The following is a 22,079-nucleotide window of genomic DNA, read 5'->3' as shown; positions in this document are numbered from 1 at the left end:
TCTCAGTCTCCATTACTAACAATCCCTTTCCCCCGTACAAAAGTCGTTTGCTTGGGCACCTCTGTTTCATTCGTGTTTCTACCGTGAAGCAGTTGTGTTTGCATGGCTATAAAGGTTCAGTTTAAAGGGTGGGATATGGCAGTAAATTTACTGGGTACAGAAGAATAACACCTGAGTCCTCAGGAATGGCAACGCATGGGGGGTATCATGGGCGAAACAGTATACTCTGTTATGTCCATGGTACCGCTCATGTCTATGGGCGACAGTTACCACTTTCTATCAGGTGGGCCGTCAACTTGTTTGCCATTCTAAATTGCATAAAAAAAAGTTAGTGATGGTCAATTTTCGAGTGTTGGCAGTCGCACACATAGTAATGGTAGAAGAATTAAATAAAATAAATCTTACCAAATAACCAGTGATATGGACTTCCGCAGGATAACAGTAAGTGCAGTAAAATATTTTGTTAAAAATATTACAATGGTGTTGTTAAATGTTTACAGTATAGTGTGCGGCTTCATGGCCGCGCTCTGGGTGTGGATCCACCGGCAGTACGTGCTCTTCATGAGGAACACCAAGACGCTCAGCAACTTCCTGCAGAAGAAGTCAGTAATCGTGTTGCTGTCCCTCTCTAATAGTATAAGGAACTGTTTCCGTCCTCTTCTCACACAATAGTGTGACGGATAATCAATTAGCCACTGTGGTTTTCAAGAGACACCTTCCGAAGCTCGGTCTGATTAGTAATGAGGCAGTTATATCCCATTATTAACAATCCTTTATCCTCTCATCCCCTCAATAAGATAAACGGGGGGAATGGGATTGTTAATAATGGGATTTACCAGCACCATTACTAGCAATATACCCTATCAGGTCGACCTTCACGCGGTTTCCCCTGGAAATTAGCGTGGTTTTTTTTTATTGGATGAAAATTGAATGGTAACCCCGCCTGCGCTAACGTGATACGCTGGCGGAGCACCAGTGAAAGGTGATAGATGAGAATGAAAACAGGCCAATTAGCCCATCATGATAAATTCATCAGGAATTAACCATGACAGTTTCCAGGGGAAACCGCGAGGAGGTCGACCTGGTTGGGTATATTGCTAGCAATGGGATTCTTAGTCTCCATTACCAACAATCCCTTGCCCCCCAAACTAGCATGGTTAATTCTTGTGGAATTCATCACGATACGCTAACTGACCTGCTTTCATCCTCACCTGTCATCCATCACTGGTGCCGTGCCAGCGTATACCAATAGCACAGGCGGTTCTAAGGTTTGAGGATTTATTCTCTGTTGATGGCGAAAGATGTGATGTTGCAAAAGTGGCTGGAGGCATTCTATTGAAGTTTACAATAATAAAATTAATCACGTTTTACAGCCGGTTCATCTACCCTGGGTTTATGACGCTGGCGGTGATGTCCATCCTATTCCCGCCCGGCATCGGCAAGTACATGGCTGCGGACCTTGGCAACCAGGGGCAGGTAACCGATGTGTTCTCTATACTATTTCTTATTACCTGTTTCCCCCGGCTTTGCCTGCGTGAATCCTTACTATTATTATAAACGTGAAAGTGAGTTGGTTTGCTTGTAAACTCTTAGCTTTACCTTAACGGTTCAACCAGTCATTATTAAATTTGTTATACATGTATTATTATTACTAAAAATTACTAACATGTACTGAGACAAAGTTTTCATGCCTTTAGATGAAGCAAGAAATATCAATGAAAAAAAAAAAGACATTACGCACACTACCATGTATTTTTCTTGTGGATGATAATGGAATGGTAACCCCGTTTGCGCTATCGGTATGCGCTGGCGGGACACCAGTGAGGTGACGATGAAAACAGGTCAGTTAGCCCATCGTGACAAATTTTATAAGAATTAACCACGATTGTTTCCAGGGGGAACCGCGTGGAGGTCGACCTGGTTGGGTATATTGCTAGCAATGGGGTCTACCAGTCCCATTGCTAGCAACATACCCTATGTCGCTAGCAATGGGACTGGTAGACCCCAATACTAACAATTCCTTTCCCCCACTACCATGTATTTGACATATATAAACATAAAAATATGATAGAAGTAAGCAAATGTGCAAAGGTGAGTTTAACTTTAAAAGAGTACTAAACTCGAAATGGAAAGGATTACTATTATTTCTATTTTTGAGGACTAAGTTTTTGTCTCTATATTTTATGCCATATCCTCCCATACTTCAAGCCTAAACACAGCCACGCACAGTTACCTCACGCCATAAACACAGAGGTACCTATGCTGACATCTTGTACAACGTCGCACACAGGGGGAAAGGGATTGGTAATAATAAGGTTTAATAGGCCCATTGCTGGAAATACACCAGGTCGACCTCCATGCGGTTCCCCTGGAAACTACAGTGGTTAATTCTTGTTCAATAGGTCACTATGGGTCAACTGACCTTGACCTGCCTTCATCCTCATCTATCACCCTTCACTAGTGCCCCACTAGCGTATTACCATTTAGGTTACCATTCTAGGTAGGTTACCATTCCATCTTCACCCATTAAAAAAGTCTCACACTAATGATGACGGCAGGTGCTGTCACTGTTCGCGAACTTCACGTGGGGCGACGAGCTGACGGCGCAGCAGGCGGCCATCGTGTCGCACTGGGAGACGCCCGAGGTCAACTACTTCGGATGCCTCATCATATACTTCTTCTCCATTGTAAGTATTAGCCTCCTTATGTTAACTGTAGGTGGTTTATTGCAGGTGTTCATAGGCTACGGTAACCACTTACCATCAGGTGGGCCGTATGCTTGTTTGCCACCTCAGTGGTATAAAAAAAACTGTCCACTGCTGAACATAGACCTCCCCCATAAGGGAGGTTTTGACAGTAGTCGCCACACTTGGCATACGGGTTGGCTTCCGTAGTTAGAGTCTGGTGATGTTTTAAGAAAACTCTGCTATAATAAGCTCGGCTTAGAACGGGCTACTTTTTCTCCGTGGGTGTCGCAAGAGGCGACCAAGGGAACTTATGCTTGATAGATATGCAGCGGCGTCCCTCTTAAAACATCTCTAAAAGCTTAACTGCAGTTGCCAATCCGCCTGCCAAGTGTGGCGACTACTGTCAAAACCTCCTTTATGGAGAAGTCTTATATTCAGCAGTGAAGAGTTAATGGCTGAAATAATAATAATAAAATTAAGTGTAATGCTAATCCTGCTTACATTGTCGGTATATACTGGCGGGGCACCAGTGAGAGATGACAGGTGAGGATGGAAGCAGGTCAGTTGGCCCCTTGTGGCAAATTCTACAAGAATTAACCAAAATAGTTTTGCTGCTGCGAACTGCGTCGAAATCGATCTGACAGGGTTATATTGCTAGCAATGAGGCTGTTAGAACCCAATTATTAAAAATCCCTTTCCCTTGATAAAACATAGTTAAATATTAATCTTTAAATTAAATATGTTATAAATTAATATTTACAAAAACATAACGACGAAGATGGGATTCGAACCCACGCATGCAAAGCACAATGGATTAACAGTCCATCACCTTAACCGCTCGGTCACCTCGTCTTGTGCATATATGGCGAATATTGTATTCCTAACAAAGCTAATTATCATTTAATGATAATTTTAAAATGACACTTGTCTCACAATAGCATCAATTTGCCTGATCGTCAAGCCAGTTTACCTTATCATAGGCCTCAGGAATGCTAACGTCTGAAAGGTCCCATGGTCTCCACAGTGCATTCTGTGATGTGCGTGGTGCTGTTCATGTCCATTGACGACTCCAACAGTTACTAATTTAATGCTAAACAAGCTCTTTGTTTAGCATTCTGAGTATTATAAAATAAAAACACTATGTTTTGAGAAACCAGGAAACGAACATCCGAAGATCAAACCAAAACACCAAAACCGGAGCCTATTTAGAAATAACTTGTTTCTTAAATTAGTTTTACCAAGAATCGAATCCAAGACCTTGACCCTTTATTGCATAATGGTGGAAATTTCCATCATAACATTGAATGCCCAAAAATTATATAAAAGGACAAGTTCACTTTAAGTTGATCGTGTCTGGATACCTTTTTAATGTCCATTGCAGAAAAGAAAACATAGCTGTCAAATTTATTTTTTTTAACCATTTTTCCTTTAATTGAACATAAATTATATCACCTTGATTTATTTCACCGATATAAAAAAATCATGCAAAGAAAGGTTAAATAAGTACGTAGTGGGGTTCACGTGGTTCCCCCTGGAAACCATCGTGAACAATTCTTGTTGAATTCGTCACGATGGGCCAACTGACCTACTTCATCCTCACCTATTATTCTTCACTGGTGCTCCGCCAGCGTATCCCGATAGCGCAGGCGGGGTTACCATTCCATTATCAACCATTAAAAAAAAAAGTACGTAGTGTGTGATACCTGTCTACATGTCATGGATTTGGAAACCGTTTCCCTTTTTAATAATCGAGTAATGCCACTGGATGTAGCCAGTATATCGTTTGCCCGAATCACCTTACTATAACCGTTCAAGTGCTTTATTTTTTCTTTGATTTTAAAACCTACGAGAACATAGTAGTATCATTAATTACTAAAACACTACCCTTCATATGATACTAAGTAACTTAAGTACTTAAGGATATATTGATGGAAAAAAAAATGGTAACCGCCTCCTTAAAGCGTCATCAAAGAATACACTGTGATGCCCATATTATCCCTTATGCAATGCAATTCAGAGAATTAAGGTGTTATACATCCGTATCCTGAAACTTGCTTGGCATTTTCCCACCATTCAAACCGGGGGAGGGGAGAGGGATTTGTTCGCGCGTTTCTTTAATTTTATATATTTTTCGTAATAATATTATTATAAATTTATTCTTATTAATAATGATTTATATGCTAGTTCAATAATAATAATAATAATCGGTACCTAGTGCTAAGTTCATTTCCCTTGATCCTATCCTATCCAATCACCTTCATTCATCAAATAGTGGGTTTTTATAGGAGACAAATCTAGGTGTGGCAGGAATACGAAAAGGATATAAGGACTCACCGTCTTGTCGTGGGCTATCATATGATGGTCATTATATCCCTTTCCAGTTATTCCAGCCACACCTAGATTTTTCTCCTATAAAAACCACCATTTGATGGTCCTTCGAGCCGGATGTCGTGTAATATTAAGATGATGAAATGCTAGTTCAAGCTAGTTTTTTGAAATCCGGATCGATAGGTACCATCAAATGGTGGTTTTTATAGGAGACAAATCTAGGTGTGGCAGAGATAATGAAAAGGATATAATGACATCATATGATAGCCCACGACAAGACGGTGAGTCCTTATATCCTTTTCGTTATTCCTGCTACACCTAGATTTGTCTCCTATAAAACCCACCAGGGATTGTTAGTAAATGGGGTCTAGTTGCCCAATTACTAGCAATACAGTATATATCAGGTCGACCGCCACGCGGTTTCCCCTGGAAACCACTGTGGTTAATTCTAGTGCAATTCGTGACGATGGGCTAACTGGCCTGCTTTCATCGTCACCTATAATCCCTCAATGATGCCCCGCCAGCATATATCGATAGCGCAGACGGGGTTACCATTCCATTATCACACATTAAAAAAACCTTCAAACCGAAACATAGTCATGCACAGCTGTTACACCGCAGAAACATGTATGGGACAGAACCATGCAGACGAATTCTTTACAAAGTCTCCCTCTAGTAAAACGAGTGTTATTATAATGTAAATGGGCCATTTAATTCTTAGACTGTTTATACATTAATTACCAATATATGTATAAAATTAAATTATATTAACAATTAAATTATACACTTGTATAAATAAGACACTTAAGTTTACTTCTGCTTTAGTTAACTACTTACTGTATACTAGTTTTTCTCTTGGTGTTACTCAACTATAAATACTAACAGTAATCCGTACTATTAGCACAGTACAGTACAGTAGTTTTTTTTTTTTTTTTTATACAACTTAGAATGGCAAACAAGCTGACGAGCCACCTGATGGAAAGTGGTAACCGTCGCCTATAGACATGAGCAGTACCATGGACATAACAGAGTATACTGTTTCGCCCATGATACCCCCCATGCGTTGCCATTCCCGAGGACTCAGGTGTTATTCTTCTGTACCTAGTAAATTCACGCCATATCCCACCCTTCAAACCGAAACACAGCCATGCAAACACAGCTGCTTCACGGTTGAAACACGAATGGGACAGAGGTACCCAAGCAATCGATTTTTGTACAAATTCTCCCTCTGGTAAAGTTAAAGAAAGGACGATCTTTTTGTAGAGATATAATATCCGGTATCTATATATTGAGTTCTTCTGGATGTTGATGGCCACCCATAACGATATCGCCAATACCAGTCGGATATCTATATTCATTCTACCCTTCAAACCAAAATACAGCCATGCAAACACAACTGCTTCATGGTTGAAACACTAATGGGACCCAAACAATCGACTTTTGTACAAAGTCTCCCTCTGGTAGTAGTAGTAACAGTATTGTACGGATACTACCTTCCACTTATCGTTTTTTTTAAAGAGGTGAAAATTAAATATCCACCTGACTTATCGGTATACACTGGCGGGGCACCAGTAAGGGATGATAGTTGTGGATGAAGGCAGGTCAGCATCGTGACAAATTCACCATGGTTTTAGAAAACTGCGCGCGGTCACCGCGTAATTTTGGCAGAGTTGCTGTATTATTTGTTAACTGTATACTGCTGATAGGCCTCCCCATGGGGGGGGGGGGGGGGGGGTAAGTCAGTAGTTACCTTCCTTGGCAAGCGGATTGGCCAATGATTATTACAGATGTAATAAAATTTTATTATGTTAATACATCTGTAATAATATGTTTATATATGTATTATACATATATATATATATATATATATTATATTTAATTGGCTTAACTAATTAATACTGTGTCGTACAAGACGAGGTGACCGAGCGGTTAAGGTGATGGACTGCTAATCCAATGTGCATTGCACGCGTGGGTTCGAATCCCATCTTCGTCGATACGTTTTGTACCGATTATTGTAGATTGAAACTAAATAATTAAATTCTTCGAATACCTTTGCGCGTTGTGGAAAGTTATTCGAAGAATTTTATGAGTTCCTTAGAATTTCTGTCTTCTGTCCACTGCTGAACATGGGCCTTCTCGTATTGAGGGTATTGCCTTACTTAACTGGCGGATCAGCAACCGCAGTTAAGCTTTATTAATGTTTTAAGAGGGACACTATTATTCATCCCTCGACAATTAATATCCCTTTGTTGCCTCTTACGACACCGATGAGGAAAAAACGAGGTGGCCTATTCCCTGCCAAAACCGCACGGCAGTACCATATTATATTGGCACGCAGTATGATTGTAATACACAAGTAGATTTCGTGTAGGGGGTGTATGTATATATATATATATATATATATATATATATATATATATATATATATATATAACTTAGAATGGCCTAACCGTCGCCTATAGACATGAGCAGTAACATGATACCCCCCATGCGTTGCCATTCCTGAGGACTCAGATGTTATTCCTCTGTACCCAATAAATTCACGCCATATCCCACCCTTCAAACCGAAACACAGCCATGCAAACACAACTGCTTTACGGTTAAAACATGAATGGGACAGAGGTACCCAAGCAATCGACTTTTGTACTAAGTCTCCCTCTGATTGATTCCCGCTTCTTTACATCTCAAGGATATTATGAGAGACAACTGAAGGAACAGAGCTACAACGCACCAGTATAAGACTCACTTTAAAAGCAGTAACCAACCTTAGGGAACCTTAGGTAACGACAATTGATATTATGAGATGTATAATTTAAGTCTAGCTTCAAAATTAATTTTAAAAAAATTCTTAATTGATAGGCAAAAGTCAGATATTTTAGCAAATTACCTCTATGTTCTATATGTCTGCTAGATAAACTGCCATATCTGTTTACTGTATGTCTGTTTTTTTTTATACCACTGAGGTGGCAAACAAGCATACGGCCCACCTGATGGTAAGCGGTTACCGTAGCCTATAAACGCCTGCAATACCAGAGGTATTACGCGCTCGTTGCCGACCCTGAAGAAACTCTTTACCCCCCTTTTGAAGAACCCCATGCTGTAGTCTTGGGAAAACCTCGGCAGGGAGCTCATTACATAACCTGAGTGTTCGTGGGAGAAAACATCTCTGAAACCGCGCAGTACGCGACCATTCAGGCTGTAAGGTATGAGGGTGAACTACCTGTCGATGGCGAGCCGTACAATGATAGAAAGTGGCCGTAGGCATCATATTGAATAATTCCTCTGAGCACAATCCGTTGTATAAGCGGATTGTTCTGTCTGTTTACTGTATATATAGATAATCTGGTAGTATTATTTTGTTGTTACATTATTCCCTTTGGTTGCAACAGAATATCAGTGCTTTGCTCTTTTGAGGGCCAAGCAATACACTCAGTTGTGACCATTTTAAATTGTTATGGTCCACGCATAAAACTAAAAATTTTACTTGGCTTTATGTTTTTTTTTTATAATCATTTATGTTATCTCGCTTTTTATATATATCTGTAACTGTTATAATTTGTGTGCTGTAAGTAATGCAAATAAACTATCTATCTATCTAAGATTTCGTTTCACATATAACCCAGATTTGAATCGTGACAAAACTAGTTTAGTAATGGGGATCTAACAGCTCTATCGCTAGTAATTTACCCTATCAGGTCCCCCTGAAAACCTTCGTGATTAATTCTTGTGAGCTAACTTACCTGCTTTCATTCTCACCTATCATCTCTCACTGGTGCTCCACTAGTGTATACCGATAGTGTAGGCGGGGATATCGTTGCATTATCATCCATTAAAAACAATATATCCCGACTGCTCGATCTCCCCATGGTCTCGTCTGGAAACCATCGTGTATTTCATCATGATGGGCTAATTGGCCTGTTTTCATTCTCATCTATCACCCTTCACTGGTGCTCCACCAGCGTATCCCGTTAGCGCAGGCGGGGTTACCATACCATTTTCACCCATTACAAAAAAAGATATACCCTATCAGGTCGACTCCACGTGGTTCCCCCTGGAAACCGTCGTGGTTAATTCTAGTGCAATTCGTCACAATGGGCTAACTGACCTGCTTTCATCCTCACCTATCATCGCTCACTGGTGCCCCGCCGGTGTATACCAATAGCGCAGGCGGGGTTACCATTCCATTATCATCCATTACAAAAAAATATACTTTCAGTAGAAACTTGCCAATGTAAACCAATAGTATAATCGGTATTACCGTTCCAGTTTCGTCCATTTAAGAGAATCGTCTAGTAAAAAAGTATTACGCGATGCAAATATAAATGTACCTTATTGCTGGTTGCTATAAAGTCTGTTATTTACTTTAGATTTATCGATTTCCAATATTTTATTATCTTAATATAAATTTTGTTTCTATAAATTAAATTGGATATGTGTCGCACAAGACGAGGTGGCCGAGCGGTTAAGGTGATGGACTGCTAATCCATTGTGCTCTGCACGCGTGGGTTCGAATCCCATCTTCGTCGATTTATTTTTGTAAATATTATATTAATTACTCTATCTTGGACATATAAAAATGAATAAAAGTATTAAAAATACCCGTAACCGGCGAGCGTGTATGAAAAGATTGATGAATGTGGAAGAAGCGAAAGAGGTTTGTTTGAATCGAAGCATTTGGCGTTCCATTGTTTCTGCCTACCCTAATGGGAGACAGGCGTGACAGATATGTATGTATGTATGTATGTATGTATCTTGGACATAAAGGTTATTACTGCCAACTTTTTTATTTTCTTTTAATTTGAAAGTTGATTGAAGTTTATGTATATGTATTTGGTGGATAAACGAGCTGATGGTCCACCTGATAGAAAGACAACAACCGTTGTCCTCAAGGTAAGATATTGTTAATAGCGGGGACTGACGATCCCATTGCTAGCAATATAGGGTATATCAGGTCAACCGGTACGTACCCTAGAAACCATTTTGGTTAATACTTGATAAATTCGTCACAATAAGCTAACTGGCCGATTTTTATCCTCACCTATCATCCCTTACAAGTATGCCCCGCCAGCGTATATTTTTTTATACAACTTAAAACGGCAAACAAGCTGACGGCCCACCTGATGGAAAGTGGTTACCGTCGCCTATACACATGAGCAGTACCATGGACATAACAGAGTATACTGTTTCGCCCATGATACCCCCCATGCGTTGCCATTCCTGAGGACTCGGGTGTTATTCCTCTGTACCGTATAAATTCCTGCCATATCCCACCCGTCAAACCGTAACACAGCCATGCAAACAACTGCTTTACGGTAGAAACACAATTGGGACAGACGACGAAGGGACGAATTGTTATATCTATCCCAATATATTGCTTATATAAAACACTGTCGGCTGTTCACGTATATCCTGATATGTGAAGCTGTGGTCCCTCAACGTGTCCTCAAATCCTCGAAACAATGAGGTCGCTGCGTGAGGACCGTGAAGATCCCAGGCAGCTTTGTACTTCTGGGCGGTGCTGGATTGGCTGTACTAGCTACGACTCATACGCACGATGGCCCAAATGACAGGCTTAGCGCGGAAAGAAGAGTCCAATTTACATTACATTTACACTCTGTCGCCAGTACTTCCTGAGCATGGTGTCGTGCACGCTCCCCGTGCCGGCGGGCATCTTCGTGCCGGCATTCAAGATGGGCGCCTCCCTGGGCCGCTTTACCGGGGAGGTCATGCACTACTTCTGCCCGCTGGGTGTCGCCTACGGAGGCCATATACAGAAAATATTGCCCGGTGAGTCCGTGTTGTCAATTACCACTAACATTTATTATTACTCCTGTCTCTTATAAACCATAAACCATTAATGGTCTCGCTGTTGGACACTGATTTCCCCATGATAGAATTACTATCCTATTAGGAGGCCTACTATTACCGCAGTGGCCAAATGGTTTGATATAGTAATTATCATTGTATTCATTCACTTTTTGTTTGTAAACTCTACTTTTATTCGAAAAGAGAAACGTTAAATTTCTAGTTCGCTCTTCTCATCTGAAATTATATTCCAAACTGGACAGTAAAGTTATAAAACCCTGTTCAAAATTGTTTAGAATTAACCTTTTTTTTTATACCTATTTATTTATATAGAATTCAAGGTTTTCCCATGTGATTTATATTGGCAAAAAAGTCGACAACCCATCTAATGGAAAGTGGTAACCGTCGCCTATGAAACATGAACAGCAACATGGACACCTTGGTACTTGGATGTTTGGTGAAAATGTGCTGATGCAGGTGATTAAGTTCCGCTGTTTTGGGTACACTGTAACATCTAAGTATGACCATGATAGCGAGATCGCTACTGCAAGTACGAATTTGAAAAGTTACTTTCCAATATCTTCGGTTAGCTTAATCTGAAGCTGGCAACAAAAATTTCTTTATACATAGCTATTTTTTTATCAGAATAAATATAAAATGGTAACTTCGTCTGCGCTACCAGTGTACACTGGCAGGCACTGGCATCAGTGAAAGATTACTAACAATCCCCCCCCCCCATACTTGTCCGCAGGTGGGTACGCGGTGGTGGGCGCAGCCGCGTTCACGGGCGCCGTCACCCACACGGTGTCCACCATCGTCATCGTCAGCGAGATGTGCGGACAGGTGAGCGGTGAGCAGAGAACAGAATGATCATACAGTAAATATTCCTGTACATATCACGCAGCGCCATCTGGACAAACTGAGCATTGAGTCAACAAACGAATGTATTGATAAAATCGTGATTGCTAGCAATTTCATGAGATAGAACGAGGTCGTGGTAGTCTCTGGTGGCTTGGTAGTAAGGTAGGCTGGTGGTGGTAACGCCATAAAATGGAATAGTAAGCGCTGACCGAAACAAATGTAGAGGGCGGGTGTACCTGCACTAGTACATACATATATCTATAACTATGTTAAAGTAAATGCTGTGAATACCTATAACAGGCGTGTGCATTAATACTGTATTATATTTAATGTTTGTTATACCTATATGTTATAATGCATAATGCTGTTGGTGTTCCTTAAATAAATAAATAAATAAATAAAATAAATAAATATATGCGCTAATAACTTCCGCTAGCGGAGCACCAGTGATGGTGAGGATGATAGGTGGTCCATGACCATCATATCAGCCCTTAACCGTCCACTGCTGAACATAAGCCTCCTTGGGAGGTTTGCCACGCTTGACAGGCGGATTGACAACCGCAATTAGGCTTTGAAGATTTTTAAGAGAGATGTGCTGCCGATCTTCTTCGCCCTCCCTTAGCCGCCTCTTACGACACCCACGGGCAAGGAAGGGCTGGCCTATTCTATGCCGGGACAACACGGCAATAATAGGAAGTTAGTAGGAAGTACGATAAATTAATTGTTCCTTCCACGCAGGTGACCCACTTGCTACCAATAATGGCGGCAGTGCTTGCTGCCAACGCCGTCGCCGCGCTGCTCCAACCTTCCTGCTTCGACAGCATCATACTCATCAAGAAGTTGCCATACTTACCTGATCTGCTCTCATCCGCCAGCCGTGAGTCGCTTTTTATAAACTTACGAATTTGTTTAATACTATTTGGTTCATATATTATTATTCAACCTCAGTAGGATTTGATGGGGAAGAGATTGTTAGCAATGCTTACTATCAATTCTATTCAGCCAGTCAGGTCGACCTCCACGTGGTCCCCTTTGGAAACCATTGTGCTAAATTCCAGTTATATTCATCACAATGGGCTAACTGACCTGCTTCATCCTCACCTATCATCCCTCACTGGTGCCCCGTCAGCGTATACCGATAGCGCAGGCGGGGTTACCATTCCATTTTCAACCAATAAAAAAACCTCAGTAGGGTTAAAACAGCCGCGTTAAACTAATTATACGATTGCGACACTTGATTCATTTCTAAACTTAGTTGGTGTTGTGGGTGATCATTGGCGGCGGTAGTCACTTACCATCAGCCGAATGCTCGTTTGCCCCCTGTATTATATAAAGAAAAAACAAGGCATCTTCTGGCAAGTTATTAGATCGCCACTCGAAGCCTAATATTAACCCATTCGTCGCCAAAACTGCGAATCAAATAAACAGTATTGGGGAGTATGATGAATTTCCCAGTTTCATGCTGAATATGAAATAATTGTCTTTTAATAATAAATTGCTTCCGTATATTTGATAGGCAATTTGCAATGAAAAAAAAGAATTAAAAGATCAGGCAGATAAAATAAAAATATATGGCTATTAAAATAAAACACAAAAGGTTGCAACCTTCAACAAACAGTAATATTAACTTCCGCAGGATAACACCTAGTTCAGTAAAATAAAAAATCTATCGGGTTTTGGTTTAATTTTATTCGTCTCGATGATATTGATAGACGACAGATGGCGATCAAGTGCTGATTGGAGTTTGATTTACAAAATAGGCAGCATGGATAAAATCCTCTTTTTTTGAAGTCAGTATGGTCGATTCTGTGGCGCTATTTCTCTAAATCTATTTCTAAAATTTTAATTTTTATTTATTTATTTATTTAATTCTTTATTGTACACACCAGTTATAAGAATATGACAGACGTAAACAAATGTACAAAGGCGAGCATAACTCTAATAGAGTTCTCTTCGAGGAACAACCAAAGTGGGAAGAAGCATCAATGTCAGCGAGTAGAGCGGTGTACAATATTGTGACAATTTTCAAACAAAAGAACTAGATTCCTACTAATTTTACCTATTTATTTATTTATTTAAATCTTTATTGTGCACACCAGTTATAAGAATATGACAGACGTAAACAAATGTACAAAGGCGAGCTTTTAACTATAATAGAGTACTCTTCCAGCAACACCCATTTTTTAATAATTTTAATTTGAAATCATAACGAAATCTTTATTTAAGAACCAATATGAACTAATTTTATAATAGACTTCAGTGAAAATAATTAGAAATTTAGTTTTAAATTTTAATTAATTTTAGTCCATAAAGGAATAACTTTAAAATTATCAAATTAAAAAGGATTACATTAAATCTGGTGGCTTGTAACACAAGTTCTTCGAAACCTTACGCAAGCACCAGTCTCTCACAAAATTGCTCTTACATATCTAATTGTACCTCAAGTTGTCACTTTATACTACGTTTTCTGAAGAGAAAATAAACCATTCATTTATTTAAAGAAATGGCATCTTATAATCGGCTTTCGATTTCGGATCACAGTCTCGTCGGTACGTTTTTAATTATATAAATAATTTAAAAAGTAAATCGACGAAGATGGGATTCGAACCCACGCGTGCAGAGCACAATGGATTAGCAGTCCATCACCTTAACCGCTCGGCCACCTCGTCTTGTACGACTCAATATTAAAGACGTTTAATTATAATAAATATATATGTATAATACATATATATAAAATATTACAGACTTGCTAATGTTCGTGTATTCGTTCGCGTAGAACTAGTTTTATATCTCTTACTTGAAAAATGATTGATTCCCTATACAAACTTTTATCCGTTAATTCTTTAAAGCCCAATGTATCGCTATACCAAATGTAGTTAGAATTAATTAGTATTATTGTTATTAATTAGTTTTGTGGTTTATGTTTTTCATGAAAAGCTAACAGACAAACAGACATTCTTCCTAAAATTATAAATGTAAAAGTGAGCTTGCTTATTTGTTTGCGTCAGCTTGACGCCATAAACACTTAGCCAATTGTCATGGAATTTCAGATATGTCAATTCAAAATTCGCCGTGTAAGTCCACCATAAAATAAGCCATCTCTTCCTTTCCCGTGGCTGTTGTAAGAGGGATTTAGGATTAAGGGAGAGCTTATGATGTAGGGATGGGCAGCAACATCCCTCTTAAAACATCACCAAAAGTCAAACTGCAGTTGTTAAACCTGCCAAGCGTGGCAACTGCTGGCAAAACCCATCTTATGGGGGAGGCTGTGTCCAGCAGTGGACAGTTAACGGCTGATTTAACAGTTCAAAATTAGCCAAGATATAATATAACAAAGATACACCTTAATGTTTTAAATTGATACAGTGATTGTTTTTTTTTATACGACATAGAATGCCAAACAAGCTGACGGTCCACCTGATAGAAAGTGGTAACCGTCACCTATAGACATGAGCAGTACCATGGACATAACAGAGTATACTGTTACGCCCATGATTCCCCCTCATGCGTTGCCATTCCTGAGGACTCTGGTGTTATTCCTCTGTACCATATAAATTCACTGGCATTCCCCACTCTTCAAATCGAAACACGCCATGCTACACGGTTTCACGATAGAAACACGTATGGGACAGAGGTACCCAAGCAATCGACTTTTGTACAGTCTCCCTCTGGTTGAGATTTACCAAAAACTATTACCTCTTAACATGTTGCTAAGTTCAAACAGATATACAAATTAATTATATGATTATGCAACAGCTGAGTAAACATACATACCTACCGGGCTTATTAAAATGCATCACAATTATGTTATTATTATATAAAAATGTCGTGTCACGATGACTGTAAATGGTAATTTCCAAAACCGCTCAACCGATGTTACTATGATAAAAAAAATTGTATCCCACAAAAAACTACCAGAGGAAGACTTTGTACAAAAGTTGGTTGCCCAAAAAGACGTACCCAATACCTTTGTCCCATTCGTCTTTCAACCGTAAAGCAGTTTGAAGGGTGGGTGGGTGGTGTGAATTTACAAGGTACAGAGGAATAACACCTGAGTCCTCAGGAATGGCAACGCACGGGGGTATCATGGGCGAAACAGTATACTCTGTTATGCCCATGGTACTGCTCATGTCTATAGGCGACGGTTACCAATTTCCATCAGGTGGGCCGTCAGCTTGTTTGCCATTCTAAGTTGTATAAAAAAAAACTTATCCATACACGTCTTAAAGTTTTCCTTTACGGTACTACTACTAGTAGTGCATAAGGGATATGATGTGATGGGCGTCACAGTGTATTGTGTTATGTCCACAGCGCTGTTGACGTTTGTAGGTGACAGTTGCCATTTTTCATCAGATGGGCTGTCAGTTTGTTTACTGGTCTAAGCTATCTTACACTACAGAATCTTAAACCATCAAACACAGGAAAATCTTAACATAGGAAGTTATAAAATTTTTCATCATATATGTACAAGACGAGGTGGCCGAGCGGTTAAGGTGATGGACTGCTAATCCATTGTGCTCTGCACGCGTGGGTTCGAATCCCATCTTCGTCGATTCACTTTTATAGATATCGGAAATAAAATATTTATAAAATAATTCAAAAAGCTAACGAGAGGAATCGAAAAGGCTAAGTTTTTTTTAATGGTTATAACTCCAAGCCACATTTATTAGCTCGTCGAAATTAAATCATAACATTATAAGAGCCCGTTCGTACTAACTTGACAGCTGGACACGTCGTGACATCGAAGGCAAATGTTAAATTTATTTTTCTATTAGTATTTGTTTTTTTTTTAGAGTAGCAAACTATTTGACGGTCCACCTGATGGAAAATGGTAACTGTCGCTTATTGTCATAAAAATATCAAAATACATAGTGACAGCTATTCAGAGATAACCTTCATGCATTGTCATTCCTAAGCACTACTGTGTTACGCCTCTGTACCCTATGATTTCCCTGTGCTTTACATATATATGTATTTGTCTATAAATGCAAATAATCTATAATCTCGGTCAAATAATTATGATACATATCCATTACTTATTGCATTTTTTGCGAGTTTAAGTATTGCATGACTTTTTTATTAACCCCTTAAGCATCTGGCACGAGACCCTCTCGCGCATCAAATGTGTTCCGATTTGCCCTACCCCGGTACCTCTCGCCACTTATATTTTTATCTGGAGCGGCACCTCGCCCGTTTGTATTTCATACAGCTTAGTGTATATTTATTGAATGCTAGTTCGAATTTAGTGCGTGCGCCAGTGCGCCAGTTAACCACATTTGACAGAAAAACCTTTGCATTAAGTGGTTAAAAAATTTGCGCAGTATTTATGTAAACATGCATGATTCAGTCTGTTTCTCAAATTTTAAAAAAAAAAGCCACATTTTCTTTGAAAGGCACCATATATAATAACGTTGTACTAATATTTCAATACATTGGCCATGTAGTCCCAGCATAGAATACGCCACCCCTTCCTCTCCTGTGTCGTAAGTGGCGACTAAGGGAACGTAATGGTCGATGGATGGGCAGCAGTGTTTCCTTAAAACATCAGCAAACCTGATTGCGGTTGCCAACTTGCTTACCAAGTGTGGCAACTACTGGCAAAACTCCCAAAATGCAATCTTCCTGATACCTACCATAAATGTGAAAGTTAAATTAAACCAGAGTGAGACTTTGTACAAAAGTCGATTGCTTGGGTACCTCTGTCCCATTTGTATTTCAACCGTGAAGCAATTGTGTTTGCATGGCTGTGTTTCGATTTGAAGGGTGGGATATGGCGTGAATTTACTGGGTACAGAGGAATAACACCTGAGTCCTCAGGAATGGCAACTAATGGGGGGTATCATGGGCGAAACAGTATACTCTGTTATGTGCATGGTACTGCTCATGTGTATAGGCGACGGTTACCACTTTCCATCAGGTGGGCCGTCAGCTTGTTTGCCATTCTAAGTTGTATAAAAAAAAAAACATGAATGAACATTGAATTGGTACTGTTTAACATATATAATATTTAATTATATAAATCCAATGTATTTTTCAATGATGTGTCGTACAAGACGAGGTGGCCGAGCGGTTAAGGTGATGGACTGCTAATCCATTGTGCTCTGCACGCGTGGGTTCGAATCCCATCTTCGTCGATTCACTTTTTAAATTCCCCTTTCATAATCTATAAGTATTATATTTATATAACATGTAATCTTTAGTATTCAAGACTTTAGTGACTATCCTATGACTATTTTATGACTATTTTTATATGTTTTTATATATTTGAAAAAATTTATATAATCAAATTGTATCATTTTATTCATTAATTTACGTGTGTCATAAATGGCTCCAATAAAGTGTTTATCTATCTATCTATCCTATGTTGTTTAACGCTGAATAAATCAATCAGTACGAATAGTCAATGTAATACTTCCTTTGTTGTTTTTTTTTCTATGTTATACAAAATAAATCCTTTATTATTAGTGATGGCATGATTTTTATAAATTCTTTTTTCACTCAAATGGGTTCACGCTTTCGACTGGAAAAAAAAAACTAATATCCGTTTAGAATTCAAAACGTCAAAACGTCCCCCTTTTTAAAAAATAAGGTTCTTATTTATTTAAATATACATTGCTCAATTTTCTTTATACCGATAAGTTCTTTTACAAGGTGCATCCTACTATGAAAAATGGAACATTTTTCACAAAGAAAGAAAGGTCTAAAACTACAAAATGATCCTCTCTTACTTCGGGCAGTTTGGTAAACACAGTTAAGCTTTAGTAATGTTTTAATAGGGATGCTTCTGCCCATTCATCGACCATTAAGTTCCCTTTATCGCCTCTTACGACACCCACGGGAAAGGAAGGGGGAACATGATGTGTTAACATGGAGGGACACTATTTAAAAATTATTTATATTGTTCTTCACTTCAATCCTCAGGAAGAAAGTGATATTCTGTGATATCCATGTTGCTGTTCCTTGCCTCTATAGGTGACGTTTACCATTTTCCCTCAAATAAACCGCCAGTATTTTTGTCATTTCAAATTGCATAAAAAAAGACATAGTATTTAACATACACAACATACGGTCGTCATTTTACAACTTCCGTTTGAAATTTGATACTTTTTTTTTATATAACTTAGAATGGCAAACAAGCTGACGGCCCACCTGATGGAAAATGGTAACCGTCACCTATAGACATGAGCAGTACCATGGACATAACAGAGTATACTGTTTCGCTCATGATACCCCCCATGCGTTGCCATTCCTGAGGACTCAGGTGTTATTCCTCTGTACCCAGTAAATTCACACCATAGCCCATCCTTCAAACCGAAACACAGCCATGCAAACACAACTGCTTCACGGTTGAAACACGAATGGGACAGAGGTACCCAAGCAATCGACTTTTGTACAAAGTCTCCCTCTACTTCTGTAATTACCTTAATTAATTAATCAAAAACATACCGACGAAGATGGGATTCGAACCCACGCGTGCAGAGCACAATGGATTAGCAGTCCATCACCTTAACCGCTCGGCCACCTCGTCTTATAAGCGACGTGGTGAAAGTATAGACCTGATACAAAAATGATGTTTGCACAATTGTGTTATAAATTAAATAATTCATATTTGCTAATTAATAAATCACATAATTATATATTCAGCTGGTTCAGGACTGTTCCATTTATAGTCTACTAGGTTTACTCGCGACATTGTCAACGTTACCGGGATATGTTTACTGACCGGCATGAAACGGATTGTGCTCAGAGGAATCGTTCAATATGATGCCCACAGCCACTTGCTACCATCGAACGACTCGCCATCGATGATGATCGGGAGTGCATCCTCATACCCTACAGCCTTAATGGACGCGTACAGCGCGGTTTCAGAGATGTTTTCTCCCACGATCAATCAGGTTATGAAATGAGCTCCCTGCTGAGGTTTTCCCAACAGACTACAGCATGGGGTTCTTCTAAAGGGGGGTAAAGAGGTTTCTTCAGTATTGCAGGGGTTCATAGGCTATAGTAATCACTTACCATCAGGTGGGCCGTATGCTTGTGTATTAGTTTTGAAGAGTAAAATACTTATAGCGTTAATATTATTGGGTTAACCTTTGTGCCGCTTTCTTTTTGTGTATAAAACCTTAGTCCTGAAGAATGGCAACGCATGAGTACCACGGGCGTCACAGTATATTCTGTAATGTGCCGTTCATGTCTACAGACGGCAGTTACCACTTTCTATCAATTGGAACATCAGTATTTGGCATTCTAAGTTGCATAAAACAAAAATGTAGTAAAATTTTCTTACAGGTATGTACGACATATGCGTGGAGGACTTCATGGTGCGGGACGTGAAGTACATTTGGAACAGGATGACCTTCCAGCAACTGAAGGACCTGCTCAAGGAGAATAAGGTTGTAATTTTTATCAAAAATATCCAAAAACGTGCACGTAATCCTAGTATTGCTCATAGTAGTCCATGGTTTACGGTAACCATTTACTATAACACGAGTCGTATGCTTGTTTGCCATCAGGAGATATAAAACGGAGAACTAAAATACGTATCTGTTAATCTACTATTTGTAATAATTGGTTCATAGATACAGACTACAATATAACAGACAGACTAAATTCGAATCTCAACCTATTTATTATTGGGATACGGGCTTTTTCAGGCAAAAAAAAACCTGTGACACTGCGACCTTTCCATTATCTTTGCGCTCGTTTTAATCCTAACCTATAAATCTCTAAATTTTCAAACTCATATAAGAATCGTTTAAAAATTAATTCTTTAAAAGACATTCAAAGCGGTTGTTCGCTAAACTACATCAAAAGAAACGTCTAGAATGTAAACAGCATATCTTTAACACTAGAGGGCACCACTCTCACAGGAATTATATCAGATTGTTTATCAGTCTCAATTGAATAAAACAAGTATTTAACTGTTGAATATTTTTTCAGACAATAAAGAGCTTCCCATTAGTGGACAGTCCAGCGTCCATGGTATTGCTGGGGTCCATACACAGATGGGAGCTGGTGAGGGTGATAGAACGCCAAGTGGGTCGCGACAGGCGGCTCCAGATCGCAGCCCAGTGGCACCGCGAGGCGGAGATGAGGAGGCGAGACGAGGAGAGGAGGAGGGTCAGGAGACCTTCAAGATTTGAGGTGAGGATGGAAGAAGTTGATTTCTTACTGCAATTTTACAATGGGCTTCATAATCTTGTAATAAATCTAATCTGTTTTATCCATGTTACTATATAGACAATGGTGTAAACAGAATATTTTTTTTATACAACTTAGAATGGCAAACAAGCCGACGGCCCACCTGATGGAAAGTGGTAACCGTCGCCTATAGACAAGAGCAGTACCATAGACATAACACATTGTTTCGCCCATGATACCCCCCATGCGTTGCCATTCCAGAGGACTATATATATAGCAAAATGTAACTGATTTGGCGATAATTTTGTTGTGGCAAGATTAAAAAAATTGTATTAGATATTTTTAATATTGCTAGTAAAAAAACTACTTTAATATTTCTTTTTAAATTGTTAGTGTTCCTGAATGATGAGGCATTTTGGATCGTGGCATAGAAATCTTACTTTGTAAAATGTGACAGGTAACTCCAGCACCTGATATGCTGCAAGCATCAGGCGGAATGACAAGAGGCAGCTCGTTAACTACGAAAGACCAAGGTGGACTGCTACCATGTGAGTGTAATCTACCATATGAGTAGAGTTTAACATACAAACTAAAGTTTCACAAAATAAAATTGATGATTATCTTGAGCACATCCATTGTTCTGTTCCCACCAGCGCCAGGGCACCTGTTCCGGCCTAAGTCGATCCTGAAGAAGACTAATTCGTTCACGCTGACCCGGGGCCTGGGTTCCCCCGCCACCCCCTACACGCCCACCTCCCCGCAGCCCTCCGTCTACACCACCGTCACCGGCGCCGAGACCAGGTAACGGCTACCATCTCCATTTCTAGCAATATACTCCGTTACGTTGACCTCCATATAATTCCTCCTGGAAACCATGGTGGTTAATTCTTGTAGGATTCGTCATAATGGATCATCTAACGCTGGCGGGGCACCAGCGATACTTTCTTAATAAATGATAATGGAATGGTAACCCCGCCTGCGCTAACGGTATACGCTGGCGGGGCACCAGCGATAGATGATAGGTGAGGATGAAAAGGCAGGTCAGTTGGCCCATCGTAATGAATACACTTGGAATTCAGCACGATGGTTTCCAGGGGAGACATCACCTTTCACTGGTACCCCGCCAGCGTATACTGATAGCGCAGACGGGGTTACCATTCCATTATCATTGATTAAAAAAGAGAGTTAATAATAATTAAAATAACTATGGATATGTTCGAATGAGTAAGTCCAACTTCGACCGAGATCTCAACCTTT

At 39.6% G+C, this 22,079-nt stretch overlaps 1 protein-coding gene and 7 non-coding genes across 9 annotated transcripts in view; 5 read left to right on the top strand and 3 right to left on the bottom strand.

The window, feature by feature from the left end:
* The window catches only part of LOC113510409 (chloride channel protein 2), an 81,560-nt gene that overhangs the window by 53,387 nt on the left and 6,094 nt on the right, over nucleotides 1-22,079 (top strand). For both annotated transcript variants that reach the window (XM_052896964.1, XM_052896963.1), the window contains 10 exons: nucleotides 501-602; nucleotides 1,374-1,476; nucleotides 2,559-2,687; nucleotides 10,640-10,802; nucleotides 11,572-11,663; nucleotides 12,420-12,558; nucleotides 19,971-20,074; nucleotides 20,622-20,825; nucleotides 21,280-21,370; nucleotides 21,476-21,623. In XM_052896964.1, the coding sequence (XP_052752924.1) occupies nucleotides 501-602; nucleotides 1,374-1,476; nucleotides 2,559-2,687; nucleotides 10,640-10,802; nucleotides 11,572-11,663; nucleotides 12,420-12,558; nucleotides 19,971-20,074; nucleotides 20,622-20,825; nucleotides 21,280-21,370; nucleotides 21,476-21,623 (1,275 nt within the window). The remainder of the gene's footprint in view (nucleotides 1-500; nucleotides 603-1,373; nucleotides 1,477-2,558; nucleotides 2,688-10,639; nucleotides 10,803-11,571; nucleotides 11,664-12,419; nucleotides 12,559-19,970; nucleotides 20,075-20,621; nucleotides 20,826-21,279; nucleotides 21,371-21,475; nucleotides 21,624-22,079) is intronic.
* Nucleotides 3,458-3,539, bottom strand: Trnas-gcu (transfer RNA serine (anticodon GCU)). The gene has a single exon. It is a non-coding gene; the product is annotated as a tRNA-Asn (tRNA).
* Trnas-gcu (transfer RNA serine (anticodon GCU)) lies at nucleotides 6,927-7,008 on the top strand. Its single transcript has one exon. It is a non-coding gene; the product is annotated as a tRNA-Ser (tRNA).
* On the top strand, nucleotides 9,460-9,541 carry Trnas-gcu (transfer RNA serine (anticodon GCU)). The gene has a single exon. It is a non-coding gene; the product is annotated as a tRNA-Ser (tRNA).
* Nucleotides 14,269-14,350, bottom strand: Trnas-gcu (transfer RNA serine (anticodon GCU)). Its single transcript has one exon. It is a non-coding gene; the product is annotated as a tRNA-Ser (tRNA).
* Nucleotides 16,152-16,233, top strand: Trnas-gcu (transfer RNA serine (anticodon GCU)). Its single transcript has one exon. It is a non-coding gene; the product is annotated as a tRNA-Ser (tRNA).
* On the top strand, nucleotides 17,734-17,815 carry Trnas-gcu (transfer RNA serine (anticodon GCU)). The gene has a single exon. It is a non-coding gene; the product is annotated as a tRNA-Ser (tRNA).
* Nucleotides 19,128-19,209, bottom strand: Trnas-gcu (transfer RNA serine (anticodon GCU)). Its single transcript has one exon. It is a non-coding gene; the product is annotated as a tRNA-Ser (tRNA).

Source organism: Galleria mellonella, unplaced genomic scaffold, assembly GCF_026898425.1.
Source record: "Galleria mellonella isolate WM207_F2 unplaced genomic scaffold, CSIRO_AGI_GalMel_v1 utg352, whole genome shotgun sequence".
NCBI classification, from domain to species: Eukaryota; Metazoa; Arthropoda; class Insecta; order Lepidoptera; family Pyralidae; genus Galleria; species Galleria mellonella.
Note: the sequence above shows the minus strand (reverse complement) of the source record. Positions and strands in the feature narration are given on the sequence as shown.